Source organism: Mirounga angustirostris, unplaced genomic scaffold (genome assembly GCF_029215605.1).
Source record: "Mirounga angustirostris isolate CCGP_5_RB_7025 unplaced genomic scaffold, mMirAng1.0.hap1 SCAF_6, whole genome shotgun sequence".
Classification (NCBI taxonomy): domain Eukaryota; kingdom Metazoa; phylum Chordata; class Mammalia; order Carnivora; family Phocidae; genus Mirounga; species Mirounga angustirostris.
The window spans coordinates 66,514,910-66,541,608 of NW_026991714.1; the positions used below are offsets into that span (position 1 = coordinate 66,514,910).

Genomic DNA, 26,699 nt, shown 5'->3' on the forward strand with positions numbered 1-26,699 from the left:
TTGGTTGGTTGGTTGGTTGGTTGGTTGGTTGATGATGTATTTATGTATCTTAGAGTGAGCAGGGGGAGGGGTAGAGGGAGAGAGCATCTCAAGCCGACTCCCCGCGGAGCGCGGAGCCCAGGATCACAACCCGGGGGAAATCAAGAGTCGATCCTGAACGGACTGAGCCAGCACACACCTGCTCTCTGCCGCGGTTTAAAGGACTACACTAAAACGCACAGGCTTAGAACAGAAACCAGTTCTTTAAAGACAGTTGTTTAGCAGCAGGTCTTCTAACCGTCGCCAATTTAAGTGCCCAGGAGCCTAAGCGTCAGGTGCAGGGAAACACCTGCAGGGACGCCCGCTGGCCGAGCCCCAGCGGCGTCCGTGCACCCCGGTTGCGCGCGGTCCGGCGGCCGGCACTCGCCCCGGGGCACAGCGGGCACGCTCTCTAGAGGGGGGCGGGGCGGAATTCCGAGCGGGAGCACACCGGGACGCAGCGGCGAGGACGCAGCGGCGAGGACGCAGAGCGCCCTCCACGCCCCGCCCCTGCACGCTGCCACCGCCCGCCGGGCTCGCGCAGTTGCAGGCGCCCAGGGAACGCCGCCCCCGCAGCCGGCAGAGGGCGCGCGCTGCAGGCGTGCCCCGAGGACGCGTGCGCGGGAGGGCGTGCCCCGAGGACGTGTGTGCGCGGCGGCCCCGCCCCGAGGACGCGTGCGCGGGGGGCGTGCCCGCGGCCCGGCGTCAGCAGTCGACCGGAGTGCGGCGGGGCAGCGCGGCGTGCTCGGCGGCGTCGGCGGCGGTGGCGGCGGCTCGGGGCGCTGGGGTGCCTGCGGGGAACGAGGAGCGGGCGGCGGCGCGTGTCCAGGGCGGGGCGCCCGGAGCGGGCGGCGGCGCGAGGGGACGATGGCGGAGTCCTCTGACAAGCTTTATCGGGTGGAGTACGCCAAGAGCGGGCGCGCGTCTTGCAAGAAATGCAGCGAGAGCATCCCCAAGGACTCGCTGCGCATGGCCATCATGGTGCAGGTGCGCGCGGCCGCTTTGTGCGCGGTGCGGGGGAGGGGCCGCCCCCGGGAGCCTGCGCGAGGCCGGGGCCCGCCCGCCCGCCAGAGCCCGGGAAGTGCGGGCCCCGAGCGCTGCCGCTGGGCGGGGGGCTGCTTCCTTCCCCGCCGTCCGCCGGGGGGGAGGGGCGAGCGTGGGCTTCTGAGGCTGGCCTGGTTCTGACCTCCCTCGTGCTGGGAGGTTTTTGTCCTGCATCGATGATGGCGACTGGCGCGTGAGGAGTTTTTTTGAATTTATTTTCGTTTATGGCTTCAACCCAGCCGCTTACTCTCGGTTTTTTTTCCATTATGCAGAACTATACCGGTCGGTGTCATTTCTGTATAGTGCATTCACTTTTGGCCTAATTCGTGGTTTGAAATAATGTTTTCCCCAAACTTCCAGGTTCACAGGCGCGTTTTCTTCCCGATGCATTTAGAGCTGTCTGGTTTGAGTAAGAGAGGCTCAGCGGGGGTGCTCGTCGGGGCTTTTGAACACACCGGAGATGCCCCGACGGGTTCCTGAGGCTTCCCAGATGGGGGTGTGGGGCTGGGCGGTGTGTTTGAGGGCCCCTGCCGGGGCGGAGGGCTTCCTGCATCCTCCAGCTGCCAGTCTGCCCGTCTGCCTGTTAAATCTCGGCTCTCCCCTGCCCTGTCCTACTCTTCTCCAACATGAAGCTTCTGTTCACTAAGTTCAGTGCTCGTGGTCTAGGTAACTTGATTTTCTTTCCCTGCAGTGAGGCAGCAGTGAGTTTTAGGAACGACCAGGTAGTCCTTCTTGGGTTTTCAGTACTTACCTGGTGGGGCAGAGTGGGTACCAAGTGCCAGGTGCACTTAGAGACCGGGGCTGTGGTCTATCTAACCAGTACCTGCCGCACTGTACCTACCCTTTTGTGAACACCGAGCATGTCAGGCACTGCATTAGGTACTAGGAGCACCAAGAGAGACCCCCTGCCCACCCCTGGAGCCACCAGCTTGGTTAAAGGGACAATAACTGTTAAACATACCTGTGTACCAGGCATGGAGTGCCTGGGGTGGGAGCTTGATTAGGGATCCTTATGCACAGAAGTGGCAGGAAGTTGAGGCTGGAGAAGCAGACGAAGCCTACCATCTAAAGAGTCAGATCTACCACTAAGCCTCTCTGATCTTAAATCTAAACGAATGGACTACAAGATCAATGTTCCTTTTTATAACACTGTTAACTATCTTGGAATTAATATTTTTAAAATAATAAGAAGGAGAATCTCCCTCAGTGCAGGGGCGCTTAACCTAAAATCTGTGGGGTGGCAGTCGGTGGGTTGAGAAGAAATTTACATTTCTCTAGTCACTAATTCTAAAATAAAATTCATTACTTCCTCCAGTTATGAATGTAAAGCAGCAAAATGCAGAAAAGCAGAAGCAGTACCTATGATTTTTGTCACCAGTGATAATTACAGATATTTTTGTACTGCTTTATATTTGATTTCTCAAAATAATCCATTATGCTCATCAGTATTCAAAGTTACTGTAGTTGTTAGAGTGGACGCTAAATCTTATTTCATGCTCTAAGCTCGTATCTCACCAGATTCTTAAATGTTTTGATAATTACTTCAGTCTAATTAGTTTCTTTTGTGAGTCCATGTATTCTATTATGCGTTTTTAAATTTTATTAGAGAAAAGCACATCCACAGGCTTCACTAGTCAGCCAGAGAGAACCCTGTCCTATCGGGAAGGACAGCAGAAAACCTTCGTACAGCCAGTATGCCGAATACAGAGGAGGGCTAGTCTGGCATTCCTGATAGTGAAAGAAATTACTATTAAAACCAATTCACTGAATAAATCCAGTTCCGGGGGGGGAAAAAAAAGTAAGTGGTTTTCTGTAACTATTTAGGGGTGGAGTTGTTAAAGTCTGGTCTTGTAGGCAGATTGGAGGCCCAGAAAGAATGAAGCCATTCTTCTCCCATTTGGATTTAAATACCTTCTTTTACATTTGTATGGGAGGATTGTTCCTGAGTGTCAGATACCTGATACTTTAGGTCAGTGTGCCCTGGGGCAGCCTCCAGGGGCCGAACTTTGCAGCCTTTTGAGGGGTGGGCCCGGCGTTCTTCTGTGTTGGGCAGTTGTGGGGCAAACAGCAGGGTTTCACATTGTTAACCGTCATTCCGTGCTCTCTGGGTAGGTGGGCAGTGTGCTGGCCAGTTTGATGCAGAGGGAAACAGAGTTGGCTGAGTGAGGACCCAGGTCCCTGGTAGGTGCTGGGAGTGTGTTTACCTAGTACACAAGAGATTCTGCCACTTAGAGTTGCCAAGTGGAAGCATAGTCTTGTGACCTTGTTCCAGTTCCCTCCCTTCCACATCATTGTCACTCTCAAGTTCTAGGGTAAAGCTTGGCTTTGGTCAGGGGTCCTTACTCTGAAGGGTGACCTGGAGCCCCTACAGTCCCCCCAAGCTGGTGCTGTGAGTACAGCCTTGGGCTGCACCTCTCGGTCGCCCCACACTGCACTGATGGGACACAGCACCCAGACCAAGGTTCCCACCAGAGCCAGGAAACAATGCCACAGTCACAGGGTCTAGTGTGAGGCACAGGCACTGGGCCACATGTCGTCCTGTGCATGAGTGTGACCCGAACGCTGCGGAGGAGGGGTAGACGGGGCACCAAGGCAGGAGGAGCCCAAGTGCAAGCCACTGCGGACATACAGTAAGATGGCGGACGCTTCTGGAGGTGTCGCCTGCCTTGGAAGTTTGGGAGCCAGGACACAAGTCCATTTGGGAATGCCATTTATTGGGGGTGGGGAGGACCATCTTTTGTTAGGTTCGGAGGGCATCTTTTCCCCAGCAGGAATTCCCCTATCCTTCCCTTCCGCTTTCTTATCTCCAGACTTGGGGTGTCCACACTCTGAGTGCCTCCTATGAGCAGGTGTTGCCCGATGCTAGGAAGACGGGCATCACGCCCTTCGGGGAGCTTCCAGCCCAGTGCAGGACACAGGCATTGACCCTATCATCGCCCAAACGGATTGTTCTTAGCTGGGAGGGGCTTGGGAGGAGCCTTCTGGGGACCTGAGTAGGGCTGTCAGGCATTCTGGGCCAAGGGAACAGCTGGTGTGCTGTACACCGGGCTGCTTGATGCTGGGGAGTCCTTGACGTGCCCTGGCGTGAACCTTCCCTATGCATGTATTACGCTGAGAAAAAGACCACTCACAGCCAGCGGGGGCTGAGGGGGAGAAGTCATCGCTGCTTTTCCAGAACATGTCCCCTGTCCGACAACTCCATCCAAAAATTCCTATGTGGTGTTTATGTTTGATGCTGTTTATTCCTTCTGCATGGTATTTAGCTTTATTTCCTATAAAAGCAAATATTTGGAGCCTCCTCTGCTTTGGTCAGACCCATTTATGTATTTTTAAGTAGCTCTTCCTGCCAAGCAGCATAGTGAGTGGACAGAACTTTGCTGTCTGGTCCAAGTAGGGCTGAGTCACTTGCCGCAGACATCTGTGAAATGGGGGTGCTGGTTCCTACCCAGAGGCAGTTGAGGGTTACTCGGGATGGCTTGTGAAGGGTGCCAGTCCCCCTCTGCCCAGTCACCGTCACCATCCACTGAGGCCAGACGGTGCTCAGGGCCCGGGAGCCCAGAGCTGGTAGTGTCCCCAGAAGAGGAACCTGATGCTGTCGCGTCAGGAACAACCCGAGTGTGAAGCATCAAAGAACAGAGGAAGTGGCACGGTGAGAGGGGCAGCACCTTCCCCTGCGGCTGGACTTCGGGGCGCACGCTCACCTTCCGGCTCCAGGCCCTGGGGACTGCTGTCATTGGCTCCCTGGGCAGTTCACCCTCGGAGAAGTTCGTTCATTCCACTCACATTGGTGCGGCTATTGCCGGCTTGACATAGTTTCCTGACACATTTTCTCTGTTTTGCTCATTATCTGGGACTTGTTCCTTGTTCTAACAGCAGAGGCACTAAAAGAGCCCTTTCTGGGCTACACAGGCCTGACGGAGGCGGGCGCTGGCCTCCCAGGCAGGCACAGCAGGATGGGGTCACGGAGCAGGGGTCCATGTGTGCATTCCACGGCGCTGGAGGGAAGTTGAGTCACTGAGGTGTGCGGCCCGTGGGGCAGAACTCTGGTCAGAAGCACCACTGTTCCCCATGTTCTTCCCCATCCATGTCCCGTGTCCTGAGAACAGACTCCACCTCGGCAGATGACTGTTGGAGAAGATCTTGAGAAATCTGGACTGGGATGCCACTTCTCATCGGCTCACAGCTTTTCTCACGAGACGTGGGGGACACAGGCACAGTCCTCGTTTTACAGAGAAGGAGAAAAAGGGCGTCTTGTGCGCACCTGCTGAGGGTTGGGCTTATGGCTGCTCCCTCACCGCCCTCTGTTCTCTTCCAGTCGCCCATGTTTGATGGAAAAGTCCCGCACTGGTACCACTTCTCCTGCTTCTGGAAGGTTGGCCACTCCATCCGGCACCCTGACGTAGAGGTGGATGGCTTCTCTGAGCTCAGGTGGGACGACCAGCAGAAAGTCAAGAAGACCGCGGAGAGTGGAGGCGTCACAGGTGTGTAGAGACTGGGGAGGCAACAGGTGTGGTCCTCCGGCCCCAACCAGGCAGCTTCCCCAGGGGCCTTTTCTGAGAGAGCGTTCGGCTGCCCGGCCCCCGTGTTTCCCAGGAGCGCATGTAGGTAACAGGGTGCCATTGTGTGACTTCAGCAACACCTCATTGACTTGCCTATGGCAGGGTGTATTGTTTTTTAAGATGCTGGAGATGGAGCCTTTATTTTTTATTTTTAAAGATTTTATCTTTAAGTAATCTCTACACCCAACATGGGGCCCGAACCCACAACCCCAAGATCAAGAGTTGCTGCTCCTCTTAGTGAGCCAGCCAGGTGCCCTGGAAATGTAGCTTTTAAGCCTGTTGCAGTTTTGTTTTTAACAGACTGTTTTTAGAGCAGTTGTAGGTTCACAGCAAAATGAAGCAGAAAGTGCAGAGAGTTCCCGTCTACCTCCTGCCCCCACACAGGCAGGGCCTCTCCGTATCTCCCTGTAGAGCGGTACATGTGTTACAGTGAGGCCCTCATCACCCCAAGTCCATAGTTTCAGGGTTCACTCGTGGTGCTCTATGTTTTATGGGTTTGGACAATGTACAGTCGACCCTTGAACAGCACGGGTTTGAACTGTGTGGGCCCCCTTCTCTGTGCATCTTCCTCAGTAAGTTCAGTATGGTGCTGTAAATGTTTCCTTTTCCATAATGGTTTTCTTTATAACATTTTGTTCTCCGTAGCTACTTTATGGTGAGTACGATATTTAATACAACACGTGTAACAGGATATGTTGACAGTCGATTATCAGTGGGGCTTCTGGTGAACGGTAGGCTATTAGTGGTTAAGTTTTGGGGGAATCAAAAGTTATACACAGATTTTCAGCACACGAGGGGGTCCACACACCCCCCTTTGTTTGAGTGTCAGCTGTACTCAGGGTCATATGTAGCCTCTTCACATTGGCTTCTTCACTTAGTAATGAATGGACGTTGCAGGTTCCTCCATGTCTCTTCATGGCTTGATGGCTCGGTTCTTTGTGGCGCTGAATGATATTCCATTGTCTGGAAGGACCACAGTCCTTCACTCACCTATGGAAGGACATCTTGGTTGCTTCCAGGTTCGGGAAATTACCAATAAAACTGCCGTAAACATCCACGTGTAGGTTTTTGTGTGGACGTAGGTTTTCAGCTCATTTGGGTAGATTCTGAGGAGCATGATTGCTCATTATTCCGGGAGGAGTATGTTTCGTTTTGGGAGAAACTAGCAAACCTGTTTGCATTCCCACCACACCCTCACCAGCGCTTGGTGGTGTCCGTGACCGGGATTTTGGCCGTTCTGAGAGGCATGTAGAGGTGGGTTGATTTGCAATCCCCTGATGTCATATGATGTGGAGCATTTTTTCGTGTGTTATTGCCATCTGCATCTCTTCTTTGGGGGAGGAGTCTGGATATTTTGCCATTTGTCATTCGTGGTCTTATTGCTGAGTTTGAGTTGTTCGTATATTTTGGATAGCAGTCCTTTATCAACTTGGTCTTTTGCAAATCTCTTCTCCGTGTCTGTGGCTTGTCTTCTCTCTCATTCTCTCGACAGTGTCTGGCACAGAGCAGAAGTTCCCAATTTAAGAAGTCCAGCTTACCAGTTCATTTCCTGGGCTGTGTCTTTGGTGTACCTAAAAGTCATCAGTTGTCTTATCTAGATCAGCTAGATTTTTCTCCTGTGTCATGTTCTGGGAGCTTTACAGCGTGGCGTTTTCCATTTACGTTGAATTTTGTAAAGGAGATAAAGTCTTTGTCTAGATTAGTTTCATGTGTGGGTGTCCAGTAGTTCACCACTTGCTGGAAATTGTCTTTCCTCCGTTATATTGTGTTTGCTCGTTTGTCAGACGACTGATTCTGTGTCTGGAGTCTGTTCTGGTCTATTTATCAGTTCGTCCATCCTGCCAGTACAGGACCATCTCGATGCTAAGTCTTGAAGTCAGACGGTGTCGGTCTTCTGACTTTTTCTCCTTCAATATGGTGTTGGCCATTCTGGATCTTTTGCCTCCATGTGAACTTGAGTCATCTTGTTGATACCCACAGACCTAACTTCTTTGAGATGCCTTTACATTTTAAATCGTTTTTCATCACTTTGTTGAAGATCTGAGACTGCATTCTCGTTTGTCCACCTTCTAAGCTGACCCCGTTCTCGTGACTGGGCTGTTGAGGGGAACAGCCGCCATCCTTCCCCACAGAGCTCTTGGTGCTTGTGCTGCACTGTTCTCTCTGTCCTTGACTCAGCATGTTTGTGTCCCGCTGCTGCAGGTCTGTGGAAGCTGAGAGGTCAGTGACACCGCTCACGCCGTGAATAAAAATAACAGCAAATTTGCCAAGAAACGGTCCAGAGAGTGAGCGTGTCAGTTTTCGCTGAGGGCAGTTGTAACAAATTCTTGTTTGTGGTCGTTTTCCCTTTTGTGTTCAGGTTGGTGGGGGTTGTCTGTTTAGGGATGTGTCCCATCTAGTTACAATTTATATGTATCAAATTAGGTAATTTTATAATATGAAAAAGCATAACAAGTTTGCTATAACTGTGTTTCACTTGGGAAAACATCTTAAGTCTTAAAGTTAACATAATACCTGCTAGTTGTCCAGGGATTTTTGTATCCAAAGAGCCTAATTTAATAGACATAGACACACAAGTTTACATCTTCTCAGATCCTGTAATTCCAAGATGACACCTTGTGGGGTGTCTCCCTAGGAATTTTCTATTCAAATACTGATTCACGTGTGTGCTGCATTTATTCTTTCCTGTAGAAATGGGATTCTTAGTGATAAATGCTCAGTCACTCTGTGTGGTTAAACACATGTAATGGGAAATCCATCATCTGAGCCGTGTTCCGGTGTGGGCTTTGGCAGCATGACCCACACTACAACCGGCACTCCATCCCCTCCAGAATGTTCTCATCTTCCCAGCTGGAACGCCGTGCCCAGTTCACAGTAGCCCCTGTTTTTCCTCCCCCACTATGATTTCTGTCTGAATGGGCCTCCCGGGAGCCTCCTGTGAGGGGAGTCACGCAGGGTTTGTCCTCCTGGGACTGGCTTGCCTCGCTCGGGGTCGTCCGTGCTGTCATCCCACAGCGTGGGTACGCCACAGTTTAGTTATCCATCCCCCCATCCCAGGGCTTTGTCCTGTTCAGTAGTCGGTTTTATTAATTTGATATTTGTTAGGTGTCCTTGCCTCATCCTTTAGGGCATTTTGTGTTTTTCGTAATGAAACAAGATATGAATTCTTTGTTGTCTGTTCTGCAAATATATTTACCAGTTTGACTTTTTAATATGTATAGACTTTTTTATTTTAATATAAAGTTTTGTTTTGAGTAAACTCAACCCCTGACATGGGGCTCAAACTCACAACCCTGAGATCAAGAGTTGGCGTGCTCCACCAATCAGCCAGGCTGCCCTTTGACGTGTTTCTTTGAAGCATGTTTGTATGTTTTGCCACATTAAAGCTTCATCCTGGACTAAATGTTCTGCAATCATGTCTGTTCGTTTACAGTTTCTGGTTCTGGTCTTATTTTTCAGTTCTTCATCTGGGATTTTTAAAGTGATGTACATGCAGTTCCGTGATATTGGACAAACGCAGGCAGTCGTGTAACATACACCCCATGCTGTTGGGGAGCTTTCCGTTCCCCCCAGGAAGTTCCTTGTGCCCTCTCTCTGTTACCTCCCCACCCAGGGGACCAGGCTTTGATTTCTGTCCCCTTGGATTGATTTTGTGTGACTTAGGATTTCAGAAGCAAAGGAGTAGCGTGGACTTCTCCCATAACCTCCTTCCGCTCAGCACAACGCCCGTGAGACACGTGCGTCACCACGTTGTGCTTTTGACGGCTGAGGGGTAATCTTGCAGTAGATCCCCATTGATCTGGCTTTCTGTTGCCAGCTTCACGCTGGTACAAATACAGCTGCTGTTCACGTGTGTGCACGTCTCTGCATGACAGCGCTCGTGTTTCTCCGGGGCGGACACCTAGGAATGGAGCCGCAGAGTGTCCGTAGGTGTCCATTTAGCTGTTTAAGGAAACTGCCAAACTGCCAGCACCTGGCACGGGCACTCTTCAGTATTGGCCACAGATGTGTGTGTAGTGAGAGCGCGTTGTGGTTTTAATTTGTAGTGGTCTTTTGGGGGTTTGTTTTTTTTAAGATTTATTTGAGAGCGTGCATGTGTGCGAGCACGGGCAGAGGGAGAGAGAATCCCAAGCAGACTGCCCACTGAGCATAGATCCTGACGTGGGGCTCGATTTCACCACCCTGAGATCATGAACTGAGCCGAAGTCAGACGCTTCACTGACGGAGCCACCCAGGCACCCTAATTTGCTTTGGTCTTTTTCTTGAGTTGTAAGAGTTTTTAGAATAGGTGCAAGTCTTTTATTACATATAAATAATGTGAATACCTTCTCTCATTCTGGGGTTTGTCTTTTGTTTAATTGCTGACATTTTATGAAGAGCGGTAGTTGATATTTTTTTTTCTCCTTTTTTGGTTAGTGCCGTCCGCATCCTGAAAAATTTTTCCTGTTCTAAGATTGTAACCATACCCTCCTTTGTTTTCTTCTGGAAGTTTTGTGGTTCTGGCATTCATGTTTGGTTTCTGATATGTCGTAAATGAACGTTTGTGTTAGGTGTGAGGACGGGGTGGGTTTTTTGGTATTTCTGTGTGGATACCATGTTGTTCCCATACCATTTGTAAAGACTTTGTTAAAACCAGTTGACTGCAGGTGTCTCTGGACTCTGGTCCCCTTGGCTGGTTTGTCTGGGGGCACCCCACCATCTTAATTCCTACAACTTTGTGGGACATCATGAAATCACGTAGTGTGGATCCTTCAGCTTTGTTCTTTTTTCAATATTCTGTTGAGCTTTCTAGGTCCTTTGCAGTTCCTTAGAAATTTTGTGGTAAACGTACTGATTTCCTGCGCAGACAGGCTCGCTAGGATTTTGATTAGCATCACTTGGAATCTGTGGATCAAACTGGATTGACTTATTGATAACGTTAACAAATTGAGTTAATACATAAACATGAAGTGTATCTCCATTTATTTAGGTCTTTGTTAATTTTACACCATCCTAAAGCTTTCATGTAGAGGATTTGTGTGTCTTGGTAAATCTGTTTCTGAGTGTTCTATGTGTTTAAAGGCTAAACAGTTTAATTTTTTTTCTAATGTGTATTTTTCATGTATAGGAACTTTTTTTTTTAATCTTATTTGTTTGACAGAGAGACAGCAAGAGAGACGGCGAGAGAGAGGACACAAGCAGGGGGAGTGGGAGAGGGAGAAGCAGGCCTCCCGCAGAGCAGGGAGCCCAACGCAGGGCTCGATCCCAGGACCCCGGGATCATGACCTGAGCCGAAGGCAGATGCTTAACAACTGAGCCACCCAAGCACCTTGTATATAGGAACATCTTATATATTGACTTTGCATTATCCAAATTTACTCAATTCACTTAACAGTAGTAGTTTTTTTTCTCTTTTTCTGCTGGTGCAATCCTGTCTCTACAGGTAGAGGTGACTGTACCTGTCCTTTTCCACGCTTACACCTCTGGTCTCTGTTTCTTGCCCAAGGGGCCCTTGGTAGAGCCTCCGATACAACGTTGCATAGATGTGGTGGGGGAAGATAGCCTTGTCTTGTTCCCGATCTTAAGACAGAAACATTCAGTCTTGGACTGACTTTTATGTAAGAAAAGACTCCTTTGTTCCTGAATGCTTGGCTGTGTGTTCCCAGGGCTCCTTGCTGAATGACCGCAGCTTTCCCCCACTGATTTAGAAATGCTGCCTCCCTGCGTGCTTCTTACTTGCCCTCCTGTCTGTTGCTGTATGAAGATACACCCTTTAATTTCAGCACATAACTTGATGCCTAGAAGGATCACAGAAATCAGAAGGTGGAGTTCGAATGTAGTGGAGGACGTGGCTTTCACAATAAGTGCTACGGAAGCACTTTCTGAAGTGAGGGGGGGCCAGGGCAGTGATGGAGGGAGCCGGAAGGTGAGACAGGTGGCCGCCGGCGCCGTGCCCTTTCGAGAGTGTGTCCGAGGAAGGGTTGTCTGTTATTGCTGGAAAAGCAGCCGTGTTAGCCACAGCGGTTAGAGGCAGACGCGGGAGGGCCAGACATGAGGTGTCCCGGTGAAGGGGTCTCGGGGGTCCGGGGGATTCGGGCTCTCCGGAGCCACCCTGAGGCTGAGCTCAGGACTGCTGTGTTCCATCCTTCAGGCAAAGGCCAGGATGGAGGCGGCGGCAAGACGGACAAGACGCTGTCTGACTTCATGGCCGAGTACGCCAAGTCCAACAGAAGCACGTGCAAGGGCTGCTTGGAGAAAATAGAGAAGGTGAGCCCGGGGTAGGGGGCAGGCCCCGGAGCCGCTCAGGTATCTAGAGAAGAGGAGATACCCGGGCTCGGGGGCCTAGCCCAGCGCTAGTGGTTCGGCGTCCCATGCTCCGGAACTCCTGAGGAACGTCGGGCGCGGTGCACGAGGCTGCTTGGGGTTTGTAGCATGTGGGCAGCGGTGGGGATGGCAGAAAAGCCCCCTGGGGTGGGGTGGGGGTCTGCAGGGTGGCGTCCTCGGTGGTGGTCCAAGGCCGGCTTCCGGGCTAGCAGAACATTCTCAGGGAAAAGGTTGCGTGTCCTCACGTGCCCGTGTGGGTGGGTAGATGCCTAGTTGGAGTTGACCCCATTTAAAACTGGGGTGCTGAGGCCTAGGCTAGCACACAGTCCCTGGGGGCAGAAAGCGGTCTGAAGCTTCCATGGCCCTCCCAGTGCCCTCGGTGTGGGCCTGAGGCCCTGCCGGCTGGGGCACCGGCTGACCCATGTCCCCCCAGGTCCCTGATGTCGCCATCTTCTTGTCTTCTTGGTACCACATGTGGTTCTTCCTGCAGGGCCAGATCCGACTGTCCAAGAAGATGCTGGATCCAGAGAAGCCCCAGCTGGGCATGATCGACCGCTGGTACCACCCAAACTGTTTTGTGAAGAACAGAGAGGAGCTGGGCTTCCGGCCCGAGTACAGTGCCAGCCAGCTCAAGGGCTTCGGCCTGCTTGCTGCAGAGGATAAAGAAACCCTGAAGAAGCAGCTTCCCGGAGTCAAGAGTGAAGGGTAGGTGGGGGACCGTGGGAGGCGGGTGGGGCTTCGGGGAGACCCTGCAGAGTCCAGGCTATTCCTGTGTCTCCCTGTGCTGACCGTCAGCAGGCTGGGCATGCGGAGCGAGGGACGGTGACAGCCGCGCTCCGCCCCTCCCCTGCACACGCTCCTGTAGTGCTCTCCCGTCTGATCCACAGACAGGCACAACCAGCTAACCAACCCACTGCCAATCCCCTCCTGCCCTGAGTATTCTCCCTGCCTGGCCATCCACCCCATTTCCTGGGACCCCTGCGTGACTCGCTTTCCGGTCCCCACGGCATCCCATGTGTGGGTCTGATGCTGCTGTTAGGATGGTGGTGGGAGCCGTGGATGAGAAGCCCCTGGTGTAGCGTCAGAACGCCATGGGGTTCCTGTGGCGCCAGCATTCAGGATGGGAAGCCCGGTCGGAGCCAGTCGAGTCCATGGGCTCTTGTTCTTTCCTGTGCCCTCTGCTGGGCCCTGGGCCCCAGTCTGGAGTCGCTGGGGGTCATGGGCACAGAGGAGGTGTGGTAGGGCCATGCTTGGCTGTGGGCGGCATTAGGATTGGGGTGGCCCTGACCTTCCTGTCGTCACGGGGCTGTTGTGCGCTGTCTGGGTTCATCACACACAAGCTGGCGCACAGCATGTGCGGCTCCGGGGTAGGTGGGCAAACTGGAAAACCGGGCTTGTGGATTAAGGTCATGCGCAGGGAGCCTTCAGCTCCCGTGTGGCCGTAGCAACAGCCGGCACCGGCGGGGTAGTAACAGTGTGGTGGGCACCGGGCTGTGGGCTTGGTGGGGGACAGTTCACGGTCCTGGAGGGCGTGCGGTGTTCTGTTTCACAGATGAGGGAAAATGCAAGGGTTTGAAGTCGGGTCTGTAACAGCTGCATTTGAGTTAACCACCATGACTGCCCTGCCTTGTTCCAGCACGAGGGCGCTGCCCATGACCCTTCCTGCCTCCCTCCGCCTGGTGAGCGGTGCCGAGAATCTCGCTCCTGTGGATGGGGTTGGGATGACAGTGCAGCCCCGCCCGGGAGAACTGCCCTAGGAACTGCCCTAGGAGCTGCCCTGCGGTTTAGCTTAAAAGGCTGGGTCCCTGGCATGAGTGGTTCGTCTTTCTACAATCCCTGCCCGTTGGCAATGGGCTTACCTGTCACGGTCCCTGCCAGAACTTTGGAGCTACTTCATTCGTGCTAAGAGATACATGGGGGTTTTCACGTCAGATGGGGCCTGAGCCATGGATCCTGGGCAGGCTGTTCCAAGGCCGTGGGGCCACGCCTGAGCCTCTCGTTGGCAGCAAAGTATGTGGGGCCTGACGCCAATCCTGCCTGGGCAGACCGCGAGCTCCCAGGGGCAGAGGGACATGCAGTGCGTTTGGGGCCTGGCAGACAGGAGGTGCACAGATGGGAAGGTCCTGCGTCCCCTGAGTCACTGGTTCCAGGGTTCTGATGGCTCTCTTTCGTCCCGTGTCTCTTTCAGAAAGAGGAAAGGCGACGAAGTGGATGGGATGGTTGAAGTGGCCAAGAAGAAATCTAAGAAAGAAAAGGACAAAGATAGTAGGCTTGAGAGGGCCCTCAAGGTGAGTTCTGAGCTGTGTGTCTCCGCTTATTGTTGTCTTAATTTTTTGCCCTCATTCTGGGAGGAAGGTTCCAGGGGGTGTGTGCGTCCCACTTACCAAGACCTCCAAGAACTCCCAAACTGGAAGCAGTGGTGAAATAGCACGGCGTTCCCTCCACCCCCAGAGAAGGCCTTGGTGCTTGAAGGAGAGCCCCACCTGGGACTCCCCAGCCTCACGGCACCGTGCATCCTGCACCTGGAGGGTCACTGGCGGACGCTGCACACCGAGTGTTAAGTTCAGGGATGCCAGACTTGCTCAGTACGCACAGCAGATTGGAAGAGACAGGGCTGTTCCCTAGTTCTTCAGTGGAGAGCTCTTGTCTGCAAAAGCGATAGAAGGCGTGTAGTGAAGGACAGAACCACCCACAGAGTCCATAGTCGCGGACCAGACATTCAGCACTGTGTTGATCACACATGCGTTGAATCCAAGTAAAAATGATTGATCAGAAAATGCTGGGTGTTCGGTGCTGACACACAAGCTCGTGCACAGTATGCGCGGCTCTGGAATGTGTGAGAAAACTGGAAAACCAGGGGAGGACCCGTGTCAGTCTGGTCTTGGGAACATGATTTCCAGCTACTTGGCCCTCTCGTGAGAGGATTCAGTTTTTGCCAGCAGAATAAAAATCAGAAGCAGTTTCTGATCGGGTTGCAGCTGCTTGCTAGGAATCACCGATTGGTGTGATGGTCGTCCTTCAGTGAATCTGGCTGTGGTAGGGTTGTGGTTGGGTTATTTGGTGTGGTGGTCCCTTGAGCGTCATCAGAGATGAAAGGAAACGTCCAGAATTCACATGTTCCCCAGGCCTTGGCCAAGCAGGTGATGTGGTTCCAGTCCCTCGGTTTAAACTTGGACTGCTGGACTTAGCAGGTGCTCCCTCGTCCCCCTCAGCCCCGTGACTGGCAATGCGGCGCAGGTGCTGGGGGCCGGGGCGGGGGGGGGGGGCGGATGGCAGGTACGGCGAAGATGGGAATAGGCGCACATGTGTGTGGTGTCGCTTTGCTGGTCGCGTTAAAATCTTTCTCACTTGAGGGGCGCCTGGCTGGCTCAGTCGATACAGCCTGCAATTGTTGATCTTGGGGTCATGAGTTTGAACCCCGTTTGGGGGGGTAGAGATTACTTAAAAATAAAATCTTTTAAAAAAAAACAGGCCCCATTAAAATCCTCACTGGTGTGGAGAGTGACTCCATGGGGTCGATGGGGCTGGCATTTTAGGTCTGGTATGCAGAGGTGCAGTCTGCGGCCAGGAGGTGGTGAGTATCTTGCTGGGGACCCTAGCGAGGGAGCTCATGGCTCACCCCACCCGTGCTCTGATGGGGGAGGCTGATACGCAGAGCTTCCACAAGGAGTAGGCACTGCATGAATGTTGCCGCCAAGACTGAGAAGTGTAGATCCGTCCCCGTGTGATGCTGCTGAGGCCGGTGGGGGTGCTTGGGAATTGTCCATCGGTCCCACCCCGCCCCATGTTCGGGTCGGAGAACAGCCACGCCCCGTGTTCTTGGATGCAAATGTTGGGGCCAGTGAGCCCTGGCACCTGGCTCTTTGCCGGGTGGTCCCAGGATGGTGTGCTCCCGGTAGAACCAGGTGGAACCGGAATGCCATGGGAGCGCAGCTGGGCCACTTTCCTGTGGAGGAGACCAGCTTGGAGGTGCAGCTCAGCTGACACACAAGGACCCCAGTGGAGACTGAGACGGGGGATCCCTCTCTAGTGGGGTCTCTGTTTGGACAGAGCTGGGCTGTCACTTGTCTGGTTCTGTCTGCAGGCCCAGAATGAGCTGATCTGGAACATCAAAGACGAGCTAAAGAAAGCGTGTTCGACAAATGACCTGAAAGAGCTGCTCATCTTCAACAAGCAGCAAGTGCCCTCCGGGGAGTCGGCGGTGAGCTACTTCTGTGTTCAGTGAGACCCGGGAGGGGGCCAGGATGCTGGGTGCCGTTCCTGTTGTCGTGTCCCCCCCGCCCCTCCCCCGGGGGGATGTGTGTGCCGCCGTTCTGTGGTCTGGTCACCACGTTCGGGGGCAGGAAGACCTCCCCCTATGTCCGCCCTGGGTTTAGGATTTGGGGGAGACTAGGGTGGGCTGTGTATTTGCCTTGTGTGTTCATGCCACACATTTTAAGGCCCAGACGCCCAGGGGCCACCAGGTCTGGAGGGCATGGAGCCCCCCTCGCAAGGGGAGGCCTGCCAGCACCCCACTGGTTCCCCGGGTGGTGTAGCTCCCTGCGCAGTAGGAGGGGACGGTGGGCTGTGGTACTGCGGTGTGGACAGGAGGTCTCTTAAAGCAGAGAAGCCAGACTACTGCGTGTATACCAGCGGCCCCGGGGAGTCCTTTTCGGGGCCAGCCCTCTCCGCTCAGTGAGTGCGGTCTGCCCACGTTGGTGAGCGGCCTTCCTGTAGCTTCTCCTCTCTTGGCTTCAGATCTTGGACCGTGTGGCCGACGGCATGGTGTTCGGTGCCCTCCTCCCCTGTGAGGAGTGCTCGGGCCAGCTGGTGTTCAGGAGCGACGCTTACTACTGTACGGGTGATGTCACTGCCTGGACCAAGTGCATGGTCAAGACCCAGACTCCCAGCCGGAAGGACTGGGTGACCCCAAAGGTAAGTGGGGGTGGACGTGGGTTCTGGGATCTGAGCAGAAAAACACCGCCCACCCACCTTCCAGGCCTGTCCCCACGACTGCCGTGTGTCCGGCTCCGAACACGGAGCAGGGCGCTTCTGGCGGGAGCACGGGTTTGTCCAATCGCTGTTGGTAGTTCCTGCCTTGGCAAGGAGGTTTTCCTGCCTTAGAGCTGGGGGGTTGGGTCCCGAGTTCAAGGAGCTCCTCCTATCGTTGGTCCTTTTTTTTTAAAAAAAGATTCCACCCATTTGACAGAGAGAGACACAGTGCAAGAGGGAACACAAGCAGGGGGAGTGGGAGGGAGAAGCAGGCTTCCCGCGGAGCAGGGAGCCCGATGCGGGGCTCGATCCCAGGACCCTGGGATCATGACCTGAGCTGAAGGCGGACGCTTAACGACTGAGCCACCCAGGCGCCCCCCCCCTTTTTTTTTTAATGAAAATGCATATTGAATTCTCAGGATGCTAAAAGCTCACTCAGGGAACCTCAATTGGGACTCTCCTGCACCCTGAGACTCGGTGCGAGCCGGCGCCGGGCTGCCTCTCCCCAGGATTTGGGCTTTGAGCTCAGCCGGGTGGCCTCCCTCCCTTGCGAAGTTCAGGGGCTGAGCCTGTGGGACAGCAGCACGTAGTAGGCACTTGGGTGTCCCGCGGCCCTCTTGCCCCCCTGCTCACGGCCGAAATTACACCCCAGCCCGCCCCGCCTCTGCACGTTCTCTTGAGTGGTCGCTCCAAAAGCACTCTGACCCCCTCACTCCCCGTATTTTTACAGCCTTACGCCCGTCCCCGTTTCTTGTGGAAATATTCCCCAGGTTTTTCTGAGTTCTTTGAGAAAATAAGATGGTGAGAGATAGGAGCTGTTGTGTGTTTCATATACCAGTTGCACGGCATTCGTGTTTATTTTGGAAGGTGCCTGCATGCGTAAGACCCATTTTCGGGTCCACGGTGCTTGCCACCCGTGCAGAGTCCTGGACTTGCAGCCCCATGTGAGACTGCTGTCCCCGCAGCGCGGCCCACAGAGTCAAGGTCCACTCCGGCTTCCCCAGGACCTGCCCGGCTCTGTGGGCCTTCTTCCACCCTTGCTGTCCTCAGGCTCTGTTCTCACTGCCCGTGCACGCACACGCCGTATCTCCAGCTCTCCACACTCCCCGCAACAGGGCACTAACCAGCCAGCGTTCCCCGCATACCACAGTGTGTCGGCCACATGTCTTTGCATGAGCCCTGCCTTTCCAGCCCCTAGCCATCTGAGCAGTCACTGCCTCCGAGGAGCCCTCTTGGAGTTCCCCATCTGTGTCCCATTGGCATGTTCATTGTAGAGCCTTGCTCCTGTGTTAAAGTTAGTTTTCGTGTATCTGACTCCATGAGGACTGAGCTTGTTTCTCAAAGGAAGAAACTGTCTTTATGACTTCATGGTGATCCATGGCACGGTAGGTGCTCAGCATGCATTGGACCCTGTTCTCGGGGCTTTCACTGAGCACAGGTACGGCGGGAGCAGCCTCTTCTTGATTGGGTGAAGGTGTAGGAGCACAGGGACCATGCTGTTCCCTGAATTCCATGTGTTGGACGCTCCCAGAGTGACTGCCTGGAGCAGAGCTCGTTGTCAGTCTCCGGGAGGAAGGTGAACAGACTTTTGGCAGAGTCCGTATTGAACACTGTCGTCGGGCTATCTGCAGCCATGTTCCCTCATAGGAAGGGAGGGAAACTCCTGATTTTCTCTCAGGAAATACAGTTTCTCAGTGCGTGCAGTCTCAGGAGGTGGGCATGCGGCCCGTGAGGGGCCCCTCAAGGGTGAGTCCGATGCGGGACTCGACCCCAGGACCCTGGCTGAGCCGAACGAAGGCAGACGCTTAACCATCTGAGCCACCCAAGCGCCCAAGAACTGGTTTCTTAACTGAAACTTAAATTCTTTAGGAATTCCGAGAAATTTCTTACCTCAAAAAACTGAAGACCAAAAAGCAGGACCGAATATTTCCCCCTGAGACCAGTGCCCCAGCGGCGGTGGCACCCCTGCCCTCCACAGCCTCGGCGCCTGCCAGTATGAACAGCTCCGCTCCACCAGGTACAGCTGGGGGCGGGGGCTGGGGCCCTGACCTGAGCAAGAGGAGGGTTTCCCTGTGGGTCCTCTTGTCTGCCGATCCTGTGGGGAAGGCCTGCCGGGCTCCCCTCAGCAGGAGGAAGGTGCTTGGGAGGCATTCTCCCGAGAAAGGCCCAGGGGGCCGTACCTAGAATGACATTCCGAATGTCCTCCTGCCCACCCAGCAGACCTTGCTTTCCCGCCTCCTGGCAGCCTTACCCCCATCGGGCATCCTGAGCCTGATGGGACGCTCATGGCTCTTGCACGCCGAGACGTGCTGTGTGCCTGGCCTGCAGCGCAGACTAACTGACCCATTTGAGGGCAAACACGCCTCACTGGCAGGTGCAGTGACACCAGTTTGGGGTTTTCCATCTGCTGAAGAGACTCCCTGCTTTTGTTCACTTCGAGACACGTGACGGAGCCTGAGGGTTACAGCCACAGTCGGGTGGGCAGAGGACCAGGGTCTGACCCTGAACGTGAGCCTGTTGGTGACCTGCCGTCTCCTGGGGAGGGACGTGTGTCTGTGCTCCGGTGCACGTGTCGGGTCAGCGCTGACTTGCCCTCATGGAGGGCTTGGGAGCCTCCCTCCGGGTTCTCGTGCTGGGAGTGCGTAGGCGGCACCTGTCCGCCTCTGCCACAGACAGACACTGCTCTGTTGAGGGCCTTTCCGGCCTCCTCAAGTGCCGGGTTCTGCCTTGTGCCTGGAATCAGTTACCCTGCTCAGTGTCCTGTTGACTGAAGCTTTGAGTGACTGCCTTGGGGAGACTGGTTTGTTGGGTGGGGTTAATTAATAGGTATCACATAAGAAATTGCAGTTTATTTTTAGACGTGGGTTGGGGAAAGAATAAAAGTAATTGGGAGCTCACCTGATTGCCTCTCCTCTTCCCATCCCACTGGCAGCCTTGTGGTCCCCGCATGCAGCTTTCCGGGTCTGCCCGTGGGGCAGGGCCAGGAGTCATCGTCTGGCTTCTCCCCCGGCCTGGTCCTCTGTGTGCCAAGGGACGGGACAGGCTCTCCGCGTGCTGTCCTGTCCTCTGCTTTCCTACTAGCCCTGGGCCTCTGCTTTCCTAGACTTTTCCCTCGGGGATGCCGATCAAAGGAGAGCTGAGGGTGTCCCGGCCTTACTGGGACCTCACAGCCTGACAACTGTTTTCTCGTCCCAGAAAAGCCGTTGTCCAACATGAAGATCCTGACTCTTGGGAAACTCTCCCGGAACAAGGATGAGGTGAAGGCCATGATCGAGAAACTCGGGGGGAAGTTGACGGGCACAGCCAACAAGGCCTCCCTGTGCATCAGTACCAAAAGTGAGTTGAATCTGGTTTGTAAAGGAGGGGACGCGCTGAGTGCAGCGTGGCACCCACAGGACACTCCCAGATGGGTCTCTTCTTTGGTCAGCAGCATTGTTTGGGTCGTTTGTGAGGGGAGGACAGTGCCGGTATTTGCACGCTGCTCTGTTGTGTGTGTGCGCACACGCCTTCCATCCCCAGCTGAAGGCTGCCTGCTGCTGTTCTCAACCAGCCTGAGCTCCTGCCCTTGGACACACCAATGGCCTTGCACGTCCGCGACCTCGGGGGGCGTGGACAAGCTCAGGGCTCTGTGGGGCCACAGAGCGGGGGCAGGGCTGCACAAAGAGGGTGCTCCTTCAGGACCGGGAGACGTGCTTGTTTCGCTGACCGATGGAAACCCGTAGAGTGAGGCAAAATGAAGAAACGGGAGTATCTTCCAAATGACAGTACAAGATAGTCTCAGAGGAAAACAGTCTTGCAGAATCGGAGGTAAGTAATTTAGGAAGTCGGGAGCTGGAAGTAAGGGTCGTGAGGTGCACTCCACACAGACTCCGGCAGACCCTGTGGAAGCCCAGGGCTGGTCTCCGGGACTGGAGCAGATGGTCCTAACGTGTGCAGAGCCACAGACTCCAGAAAGCCAGAGCCAGCGTGACAAGGGACAGAGCAGGAGACCTCACGCTCCCTGATTGCAAACTACGTCACAAGCTCTAGCGATCGGAACGGTACAGAGCTGATGTAGGGACACGCGTGGATCCACGGAACGGCCTAGAGAGCCCGGCAGTAAGCCGCCATGTGTGCGCCGGGTGCATCTACCACAGAGAGCCGAGTTCACATGTGGGGACAGCCAGGTCCCTGCCTGATGCCACTCACAGGATTCACTCAAATTGGATGGAGCCCCGGAGCCATAGAACTTGTGGGAGAAAACACAGACGGCGAGCCCCTCAACCTTGGTTTTCGTGATTTTCGACACTGGCACCAAGACCAGCCCAGCGGGGCTCCATCAAATTAGAAAGCTTCCTCGCATCAGGGAAACTATTGACAGAATACAGATGCATCCTGCTGGCGGGGGGGGGGGTGCTGCGCACGTGCAGGGTCCAGCAGAGGGGCAGAATAGAGGCATCCTGCCGGGCGGGGGGGCTAGCGCCCGCCGTCAAACCACAACTCCTCCCCTGGGGCACACCTGCCCGCACCGTCGGCCACCCCCCGTGCCAGGTGACGAGGAGGGGGCTCGTTCGGTGGGGCTCTGGCTTCACTTCACACTAACATACCAGTTGTTCTTGGCCCTGATTTGAACAGAGGAGGTGGAGAAGATGAACAAGAAGATGGAGGAAGTGCGAGAAGCCAGCATCCGCGTGGTGTCCGAGGACTTCCTCCGGGACATGTCCGATTCCACCAGGAGCCTGCAGGACTTGCTCTCAGCCCACGTCCTGGCCCCGTGGGGCACCGAGGTGAAGGCAGAGCCAGCGGAGCCTGCGGCCTCGAGAGCAAAGTCGGGGGCTGCGCTGTCCAAGAAGAGCAAGGGCCCCGTCAAGGAGGAAGGTGAGGCCCCGGGTCCGTGTGCTCCTGGGACACTCTGGCTGAGGCTGCCTAGAGCCCTGTTGGCCCCTTCACCCTGCCTTACACTCCACCCCTACTTTCTGGTTTCATTTCACTCAAAACATTTTCGTTTCTTGTTTCCTTTCAAGGCATCAATAAATCTGAGAAGAGAATGAAGTTAACTCTTAAAGGTGGAGCTGCTGTCGATCCAGATTCAGGTGAGCACACGGGAGTGTGAGCGGGTGGGTGGTCAGGAGACCAGGGGCATCTGGACCACACCTGTGCCCTCCTGCTTCCTTGGGCTCCCCCGGTCCTGAGGACACGTGGGTCTTTTGGGGAGCCTCCCAAACGTGGCAGTAGAGTGTCCAGGCGGGTCTGAATCCCCCACCTGCAGGCACCCTGCCTCTGCGACAGGTCTGGAACATTCCGCACATGTCCTGGAGAAAGGTGGGAAGGTGTTCAGCGCCACCCTCGGCCTGGTGGACATCGTGAAGGGAACTAACTCCTATTACAAGCTGCAGCTCCTGGAGGATGACAAAGAAAGCAGGTGTGTTGTGGGCACAGGGCGGAGTCCCTGGAAGGTGGCCCCATGAAAGGGGTGGGCCTGTGAGGGGTGTGGTGCCTTCAGCGAGAGGGAAGATGCCGGCGCCCACACGGGTTGGCTCCTTGGCATCCATCCAGCTCCCTGACTTCACGGGTTGTGCTGCCCACCATCTCCCAAGACTCTGCTTACAGCTCCTTGAAGAATCCAGAGCCTCTGATTGCTGAACACACGTGGACCCAAACTTGGTCTTTTAATGTTTTTTCAAATTCCCTAGTCCCGACTCTCATGGGTAAACCGGGACAGTTTCTTGTCAGCAAGTGGAAGCAGCTTCCCCACCGGAACTCTGGTGGTTGAAAGGTACGGCGAAGCGGTGGCCCCGGGGGCGCGACACCAGCCCCTAGGAAGCCTTGGCCGGCGGCTGTGTTCTTCCATTGCCTCAGCTTCTCACCAGAACTTTCCTCCAAAAGTGAATATTGGAAGGGATCTTAAAAGTCCAGAGTATCTAGTAGGCTAAATAGATTTTCTGAAGAAATAAGTCCAATGTCATGTGGTTTATCACCTGCTCTGGTGACCTGGTCTTACTGATTTTCACAGTGAATGGGCAACGTGGGCTGTCAGTTAAGGACGCTTTTCAGGACAGCTAAGGACGCTTTTCAGGACAGCTCAGTATAGCACCTCCCAAACATTTCCAGGGAAACCCGAGGAGAGAGTGACCTGTGCCTCTGGGCAAGAGCCCAGGAAGCCCCAGATTTTCTTTGAGATCTTTGGTTTACTTAAAAGTGCATACAAGGGGGCGCCTGGGTGGCTCAGATGGTTAAGCGTCTGCCTTCGGCTCAGGTCATGATCTCAGGGTCCTGGGATCGAGTCCCGCATCAGGCTCCCTGCTCTTTGGGAGCCTGCTTCTCCCTCTGCCTCTCCCTCTCTCTCTCTCTCATGAATAAATAAATAAAATCTTTAAAAAAAAAATGCATACAAGTCGGGGTGCCTGGGTGGCTCAGTCAGTTAAGCATCTGCTTTCAGCTCAGGTCATGATCATAGGGTCCTGGGATCCAGCCCCATATTGGGCTCCCTGCTCTGCAGGGACTCTGCTTCTCTCTCTCCCTCAGCTCCTCCCCCTTCTCGTGCTTGCTCTTGTGCTCTCTCAAAATCCTTAAAAAGAAAGAAAAGTACATACAGCTCTTGTATTTGAGGTTCTTTTTTTTTTTTTTTTTTTTTAAGACTTTATTTGAGACAGCACGAGCAAGGGGGAGGGGCAGAGGCAAAGGGAGAAGCCTGACACGGGGCTGGATCCCAGGACCCTGAGATCATGACCTGAGCTGAGGTCAGATGCTTCACCAGCTGAGCTGCCCAGGCGCCCCTGTATTTGAGGTTCTGATATATCTTTACGTGATGCATTATGTCATTCATTCTTTCCACCAAGAGAAATGAGCTCCCCCAAAGCTGAGCAGCAGGGCACCTAGGGTACCAGTGTGTGGGGCCCGGTTGCCATGGGAACCCAGAGCGATGGCCTGACCCTGAGGCCCGGCCTGCATGCCGCTGACACACGTGCACGCACCCCACCCCACCCCGTCGGGGCGTCGAGTTTCCTTTGTCCTTCTGTGCCTATCAGCATCGTCGTGGGGGGTGGAGCTCTTTGTCCCCCAAGCGGAACGGAAGGGAAGGGGGACTGTTGCCGACACGTGAGCAGCCAAGCCACAGGTTTGTGTGTGACCCTCCTGTCCTCCCCGCACCCTCGCAGGTACTGGATCTTCAGGTCGTGGGGCCGTGTGGGCACGGTCATCGGCAGTAACAAACTGGAGCAGGTCCCATCCAAGGAAGACGCCATTGAGCACTTCATGAAGCTGTACGAAGAGAAAACTGGGAATGCCTGGCACTCCAAGAACTTCACGAAGTATCCCAAAAAGTTCTACCCTCTGGAGATTGACTATGGCCAGGTAATCCCCGCTCTCGCACTGTCTGCTTCCAGTAGAAGGAAGGGGCGCCCTGTCGTCGTCGTCCTCTTCCCCCCACTGCCCACCGCGGCAGCTTTTGGAAGATGCTGTCCCAATAGAGATACACAACCCCTACGTGGCCTTGATATTTCAGTAACTGCATTTTGTGTGTTTTTTTTTTTTTTTTTTTTTTTTAAGATTTCATGTGTTTGACAGAGACACAGCGAGAGCAGGAACACAAGCAGGGGGAGTGGGAGAGGGAGAAGCAGGCTTCCCACGGAGCAGGGAGCCTGATGTGGGGCTCGATCCCAGGACCCTGGGATCATTACCTGAGCCGAAGGCAGACACTTAACAACTGAGCCACCCAGCACCCCAAAATAACATACTTCTAAATGACTCAAGCATCAAAAAAGAAATCACAAATAAATTCGAAAATATTTTCTAAGTATTTATTTTTGCGAGAGAGAGAGAGCGTGAGCGGTGTTGGGGAAGGGGGCAGAGAGAGAAGCAGGCTCCCAGCCGAGCAGGGAGCACAATGTGGGGCTAGGTCCCAGGACCCCAGGACCATGACCTGAGCCGAAGGCAGACGCTTAATGAGCCACTCAGGCATCCCTGTTTTATTCATTTTAAAAAGCAAAAAGAATGGGGCACCTAGGTGGCTCAGTTGGTTAAGCAACTGCCTTCGGCTTGGCTCATGATCCTGGAGTCCCGGGATCGAGTCCCGCATCAGGCTCCCTGCTCAGCGAGGGGTCTGCTTCTCCCTCTGACCCTCCCCCCTCTCATGCTCTCTATCTCGTTGTCTCTCTCAAATAAATAAATAAAATCTCTAAAAAAAAAAAAAGGCAAAAAGAAACTATGAAACTAATCTTAGTAATTTATATCCCCCCCCCTTTTTTTGAAGGCAAATCTTTGAAGTCTGGTGTATTTTCAGCCCTTGCAGTATGTCTCCGTTCAGACTGGCCTCCTTTCAAAACCAGGGGCCACTGAATTCAAGTGTACTGGCCTAGAGCGACGTGTTAGGGCTGCACAGATGGTCAGAGGTAGTAGTTTATGGTCTATAAGTTCTCTGTAACGATGCTACTGAATACGTAAAAATCTCTGTGGCTGTTAGCCCCAGAGGGAGATACTGGGTCACAGAGTACATGCATTTAAACAAAGCTTTTCACCATGAACAGTTGGCCTCCCTGGGGAGCTGGAAGCCGGGAACATGAAAGCACTAAAGAGTCAGTGCTGGGACAGGAAGCGTAGCTGGCAGTCGCAACCTGGACTGTGAACACGGCCCGCGGCCCAGCACGCAGCTCGGGCGAGCTCAACAGATACTAGGACCGGTGTCCACTCAAAGCAAACACCAAACAGGCTAGTTGCTAGGGACACTGAGGGACAGGGCACAGTCCCTCCCCTCCTGCCGTTCATAAGTGATGAGGATTCAGACGTTTCCAGTGCCGAGTGGTCCTGGCTTAGCCTGGGTTCCCCAAAGAGCAGGAGTGTAGTCTTGTGCTGTTAGCTCGTCAGGAAGTGTGACCGCGGGGGGGGGGGCAGGGGGAGCAGCAGAGGATGGAGTTCATGCCGTCGGTCTGTGTGGCAGGAAATGGGTCTGGGTGTTTGGATCTTTGGGACTTTGTAAAAGGCTGTTGGCCCTGGCATGAGGCAGTACAAGAAAGGGGAGAATTGGTCCGGTGTCCCCTTGGTCCGTGGTTTGCCCTGGTGGTGGCATGGGCCGTGGGTAGGTCAGCCGGCACAGAGCTGGGCGCTTGCAGTGGCAGGTTGGAGGAAGGGTCTGGAGTAGCCACAGGGACTTGGGGGCTCACGGGAAGTGTCTGGTCCCAGTGCAGACCCGTGTTCCTGGCACCTGCTACCTCTGCCTTGTCCCTGATCGCTCAGCCTCTGCTGCTGGTGGCACCCAATCCTGTGGCTCCTTCGTCTGCAGCCCAGATACCACCACTTGGCTTGGGTTGTTGAAGAGGGTCTCTAACCAGTTTTCTTTTCCCTAAAGGATGAAGAGGCAGTCAAGAAGCTGACGGTGAGCCCCGGCACCAAGTCCAAGCTCCCCAAGCCCGTGCAGGAGCTCATTAAGATGATCTTCGACGTGGAGAGTATGAAGAAAGCCATGGTGGAATACGAGGTTATTGCACTCATCGTTTGGTCAGCAAGCTGGGGGGTGGTCGGGGCAGGTGGCCGTGTCCCCTGCCTGTCCTCCTGCTTGTTGCTGCTGCTCCCCGTTCGTTACCCCAGCGCTCGCGCAGCTCTGTCTGTGTTGTGCACTGCGGGTGTGGAGGTGCAGGGTGGCCCTGGGGGGCTCCGGAGGGGCTCGGCGCAGGCCACACAGGCCACTCCCCCACAGGGGGCGTGGGTGCCTTTGGAGGAAGGTGGCCCCATTTTCTGGGTGGGAGATGGAGGCTGAGCTAGCAGCGGGTCGCGTGCTTTTCCCGCTACATTTGCCACTTATCTTGATGGTAATTCCCAAGGTGTGAGCAG

General features: G+C 54.4%; 1 protein-coding gene across 3 annotated transcripts in view; it reads left to right on the plus strand.

Moving 5' to 3' along the window:
- The first annotated feature begins 740 nt into the window (after window positions 1-740).
- PARP1 (poly(ADP-ribose) polymerase 1) overlaps window positions 741-26,699 on the plus strand; it is a 33,424-nt gene continuing 7,465 nt past the window's right edge. For all 3 annotated transcript variants that reach the window (XR_008506301.2, XM_045877625.3, XM_064594460.1), the window contains exons 1-14: window positions 741-1,005; window positions 5,378-5,543; window positions 11,752-11,867; window positions 12,415-12,629; window positions 14,113-14,212; window positions 16,009-16,125; window positions 16,662-16,838; window positions 18,765-18,912; window positions 20,091-20,231; window positions 21,510-21,752; window positions 21,899-21,967; window positions 22,164-22,296; window positions 24,032-24,227; window positions 26,218-26,346. Coding sequence is in view for 2 of the 3 variants with exons in the window: in XM_045877625.3 (XP_045733581.2) it covers window positions 886-1,005; window positions 5,378-5,543; window positions 11,752-11,867; window positions 12,415-12,629; window positions 14,113-14,212; window positions 16,009-16,125; window positions 16,662-16,838; window positions 18,765-18,912; window positions 20,091-20,231; window positions 21,510-21,752; window positions 21,899-21,967; window positions 22,164-22,296; window positions 24,032-24,227; window positions 26,218-26,346 (2,070 nt within the window). In the remaining variant the exon portion in view is untranslated. The remainder of the gene's footprint in view (window positions 1,006-5,377; window positions 5,544-11,751; window positions 11,868-12,414; window positions 12,630-14,112; window positions 14,213-16,008; window positions 16,126-16,661; window positions 16,839-18,764; window positions 18,913-20,090; window positions 20,232-21,509; window positions 21,753-21,898; window positions 21,968-22,163; window positions 22,297-24,031; window positions 24,228-26,217; window positions 26,347-26,699) is intronic.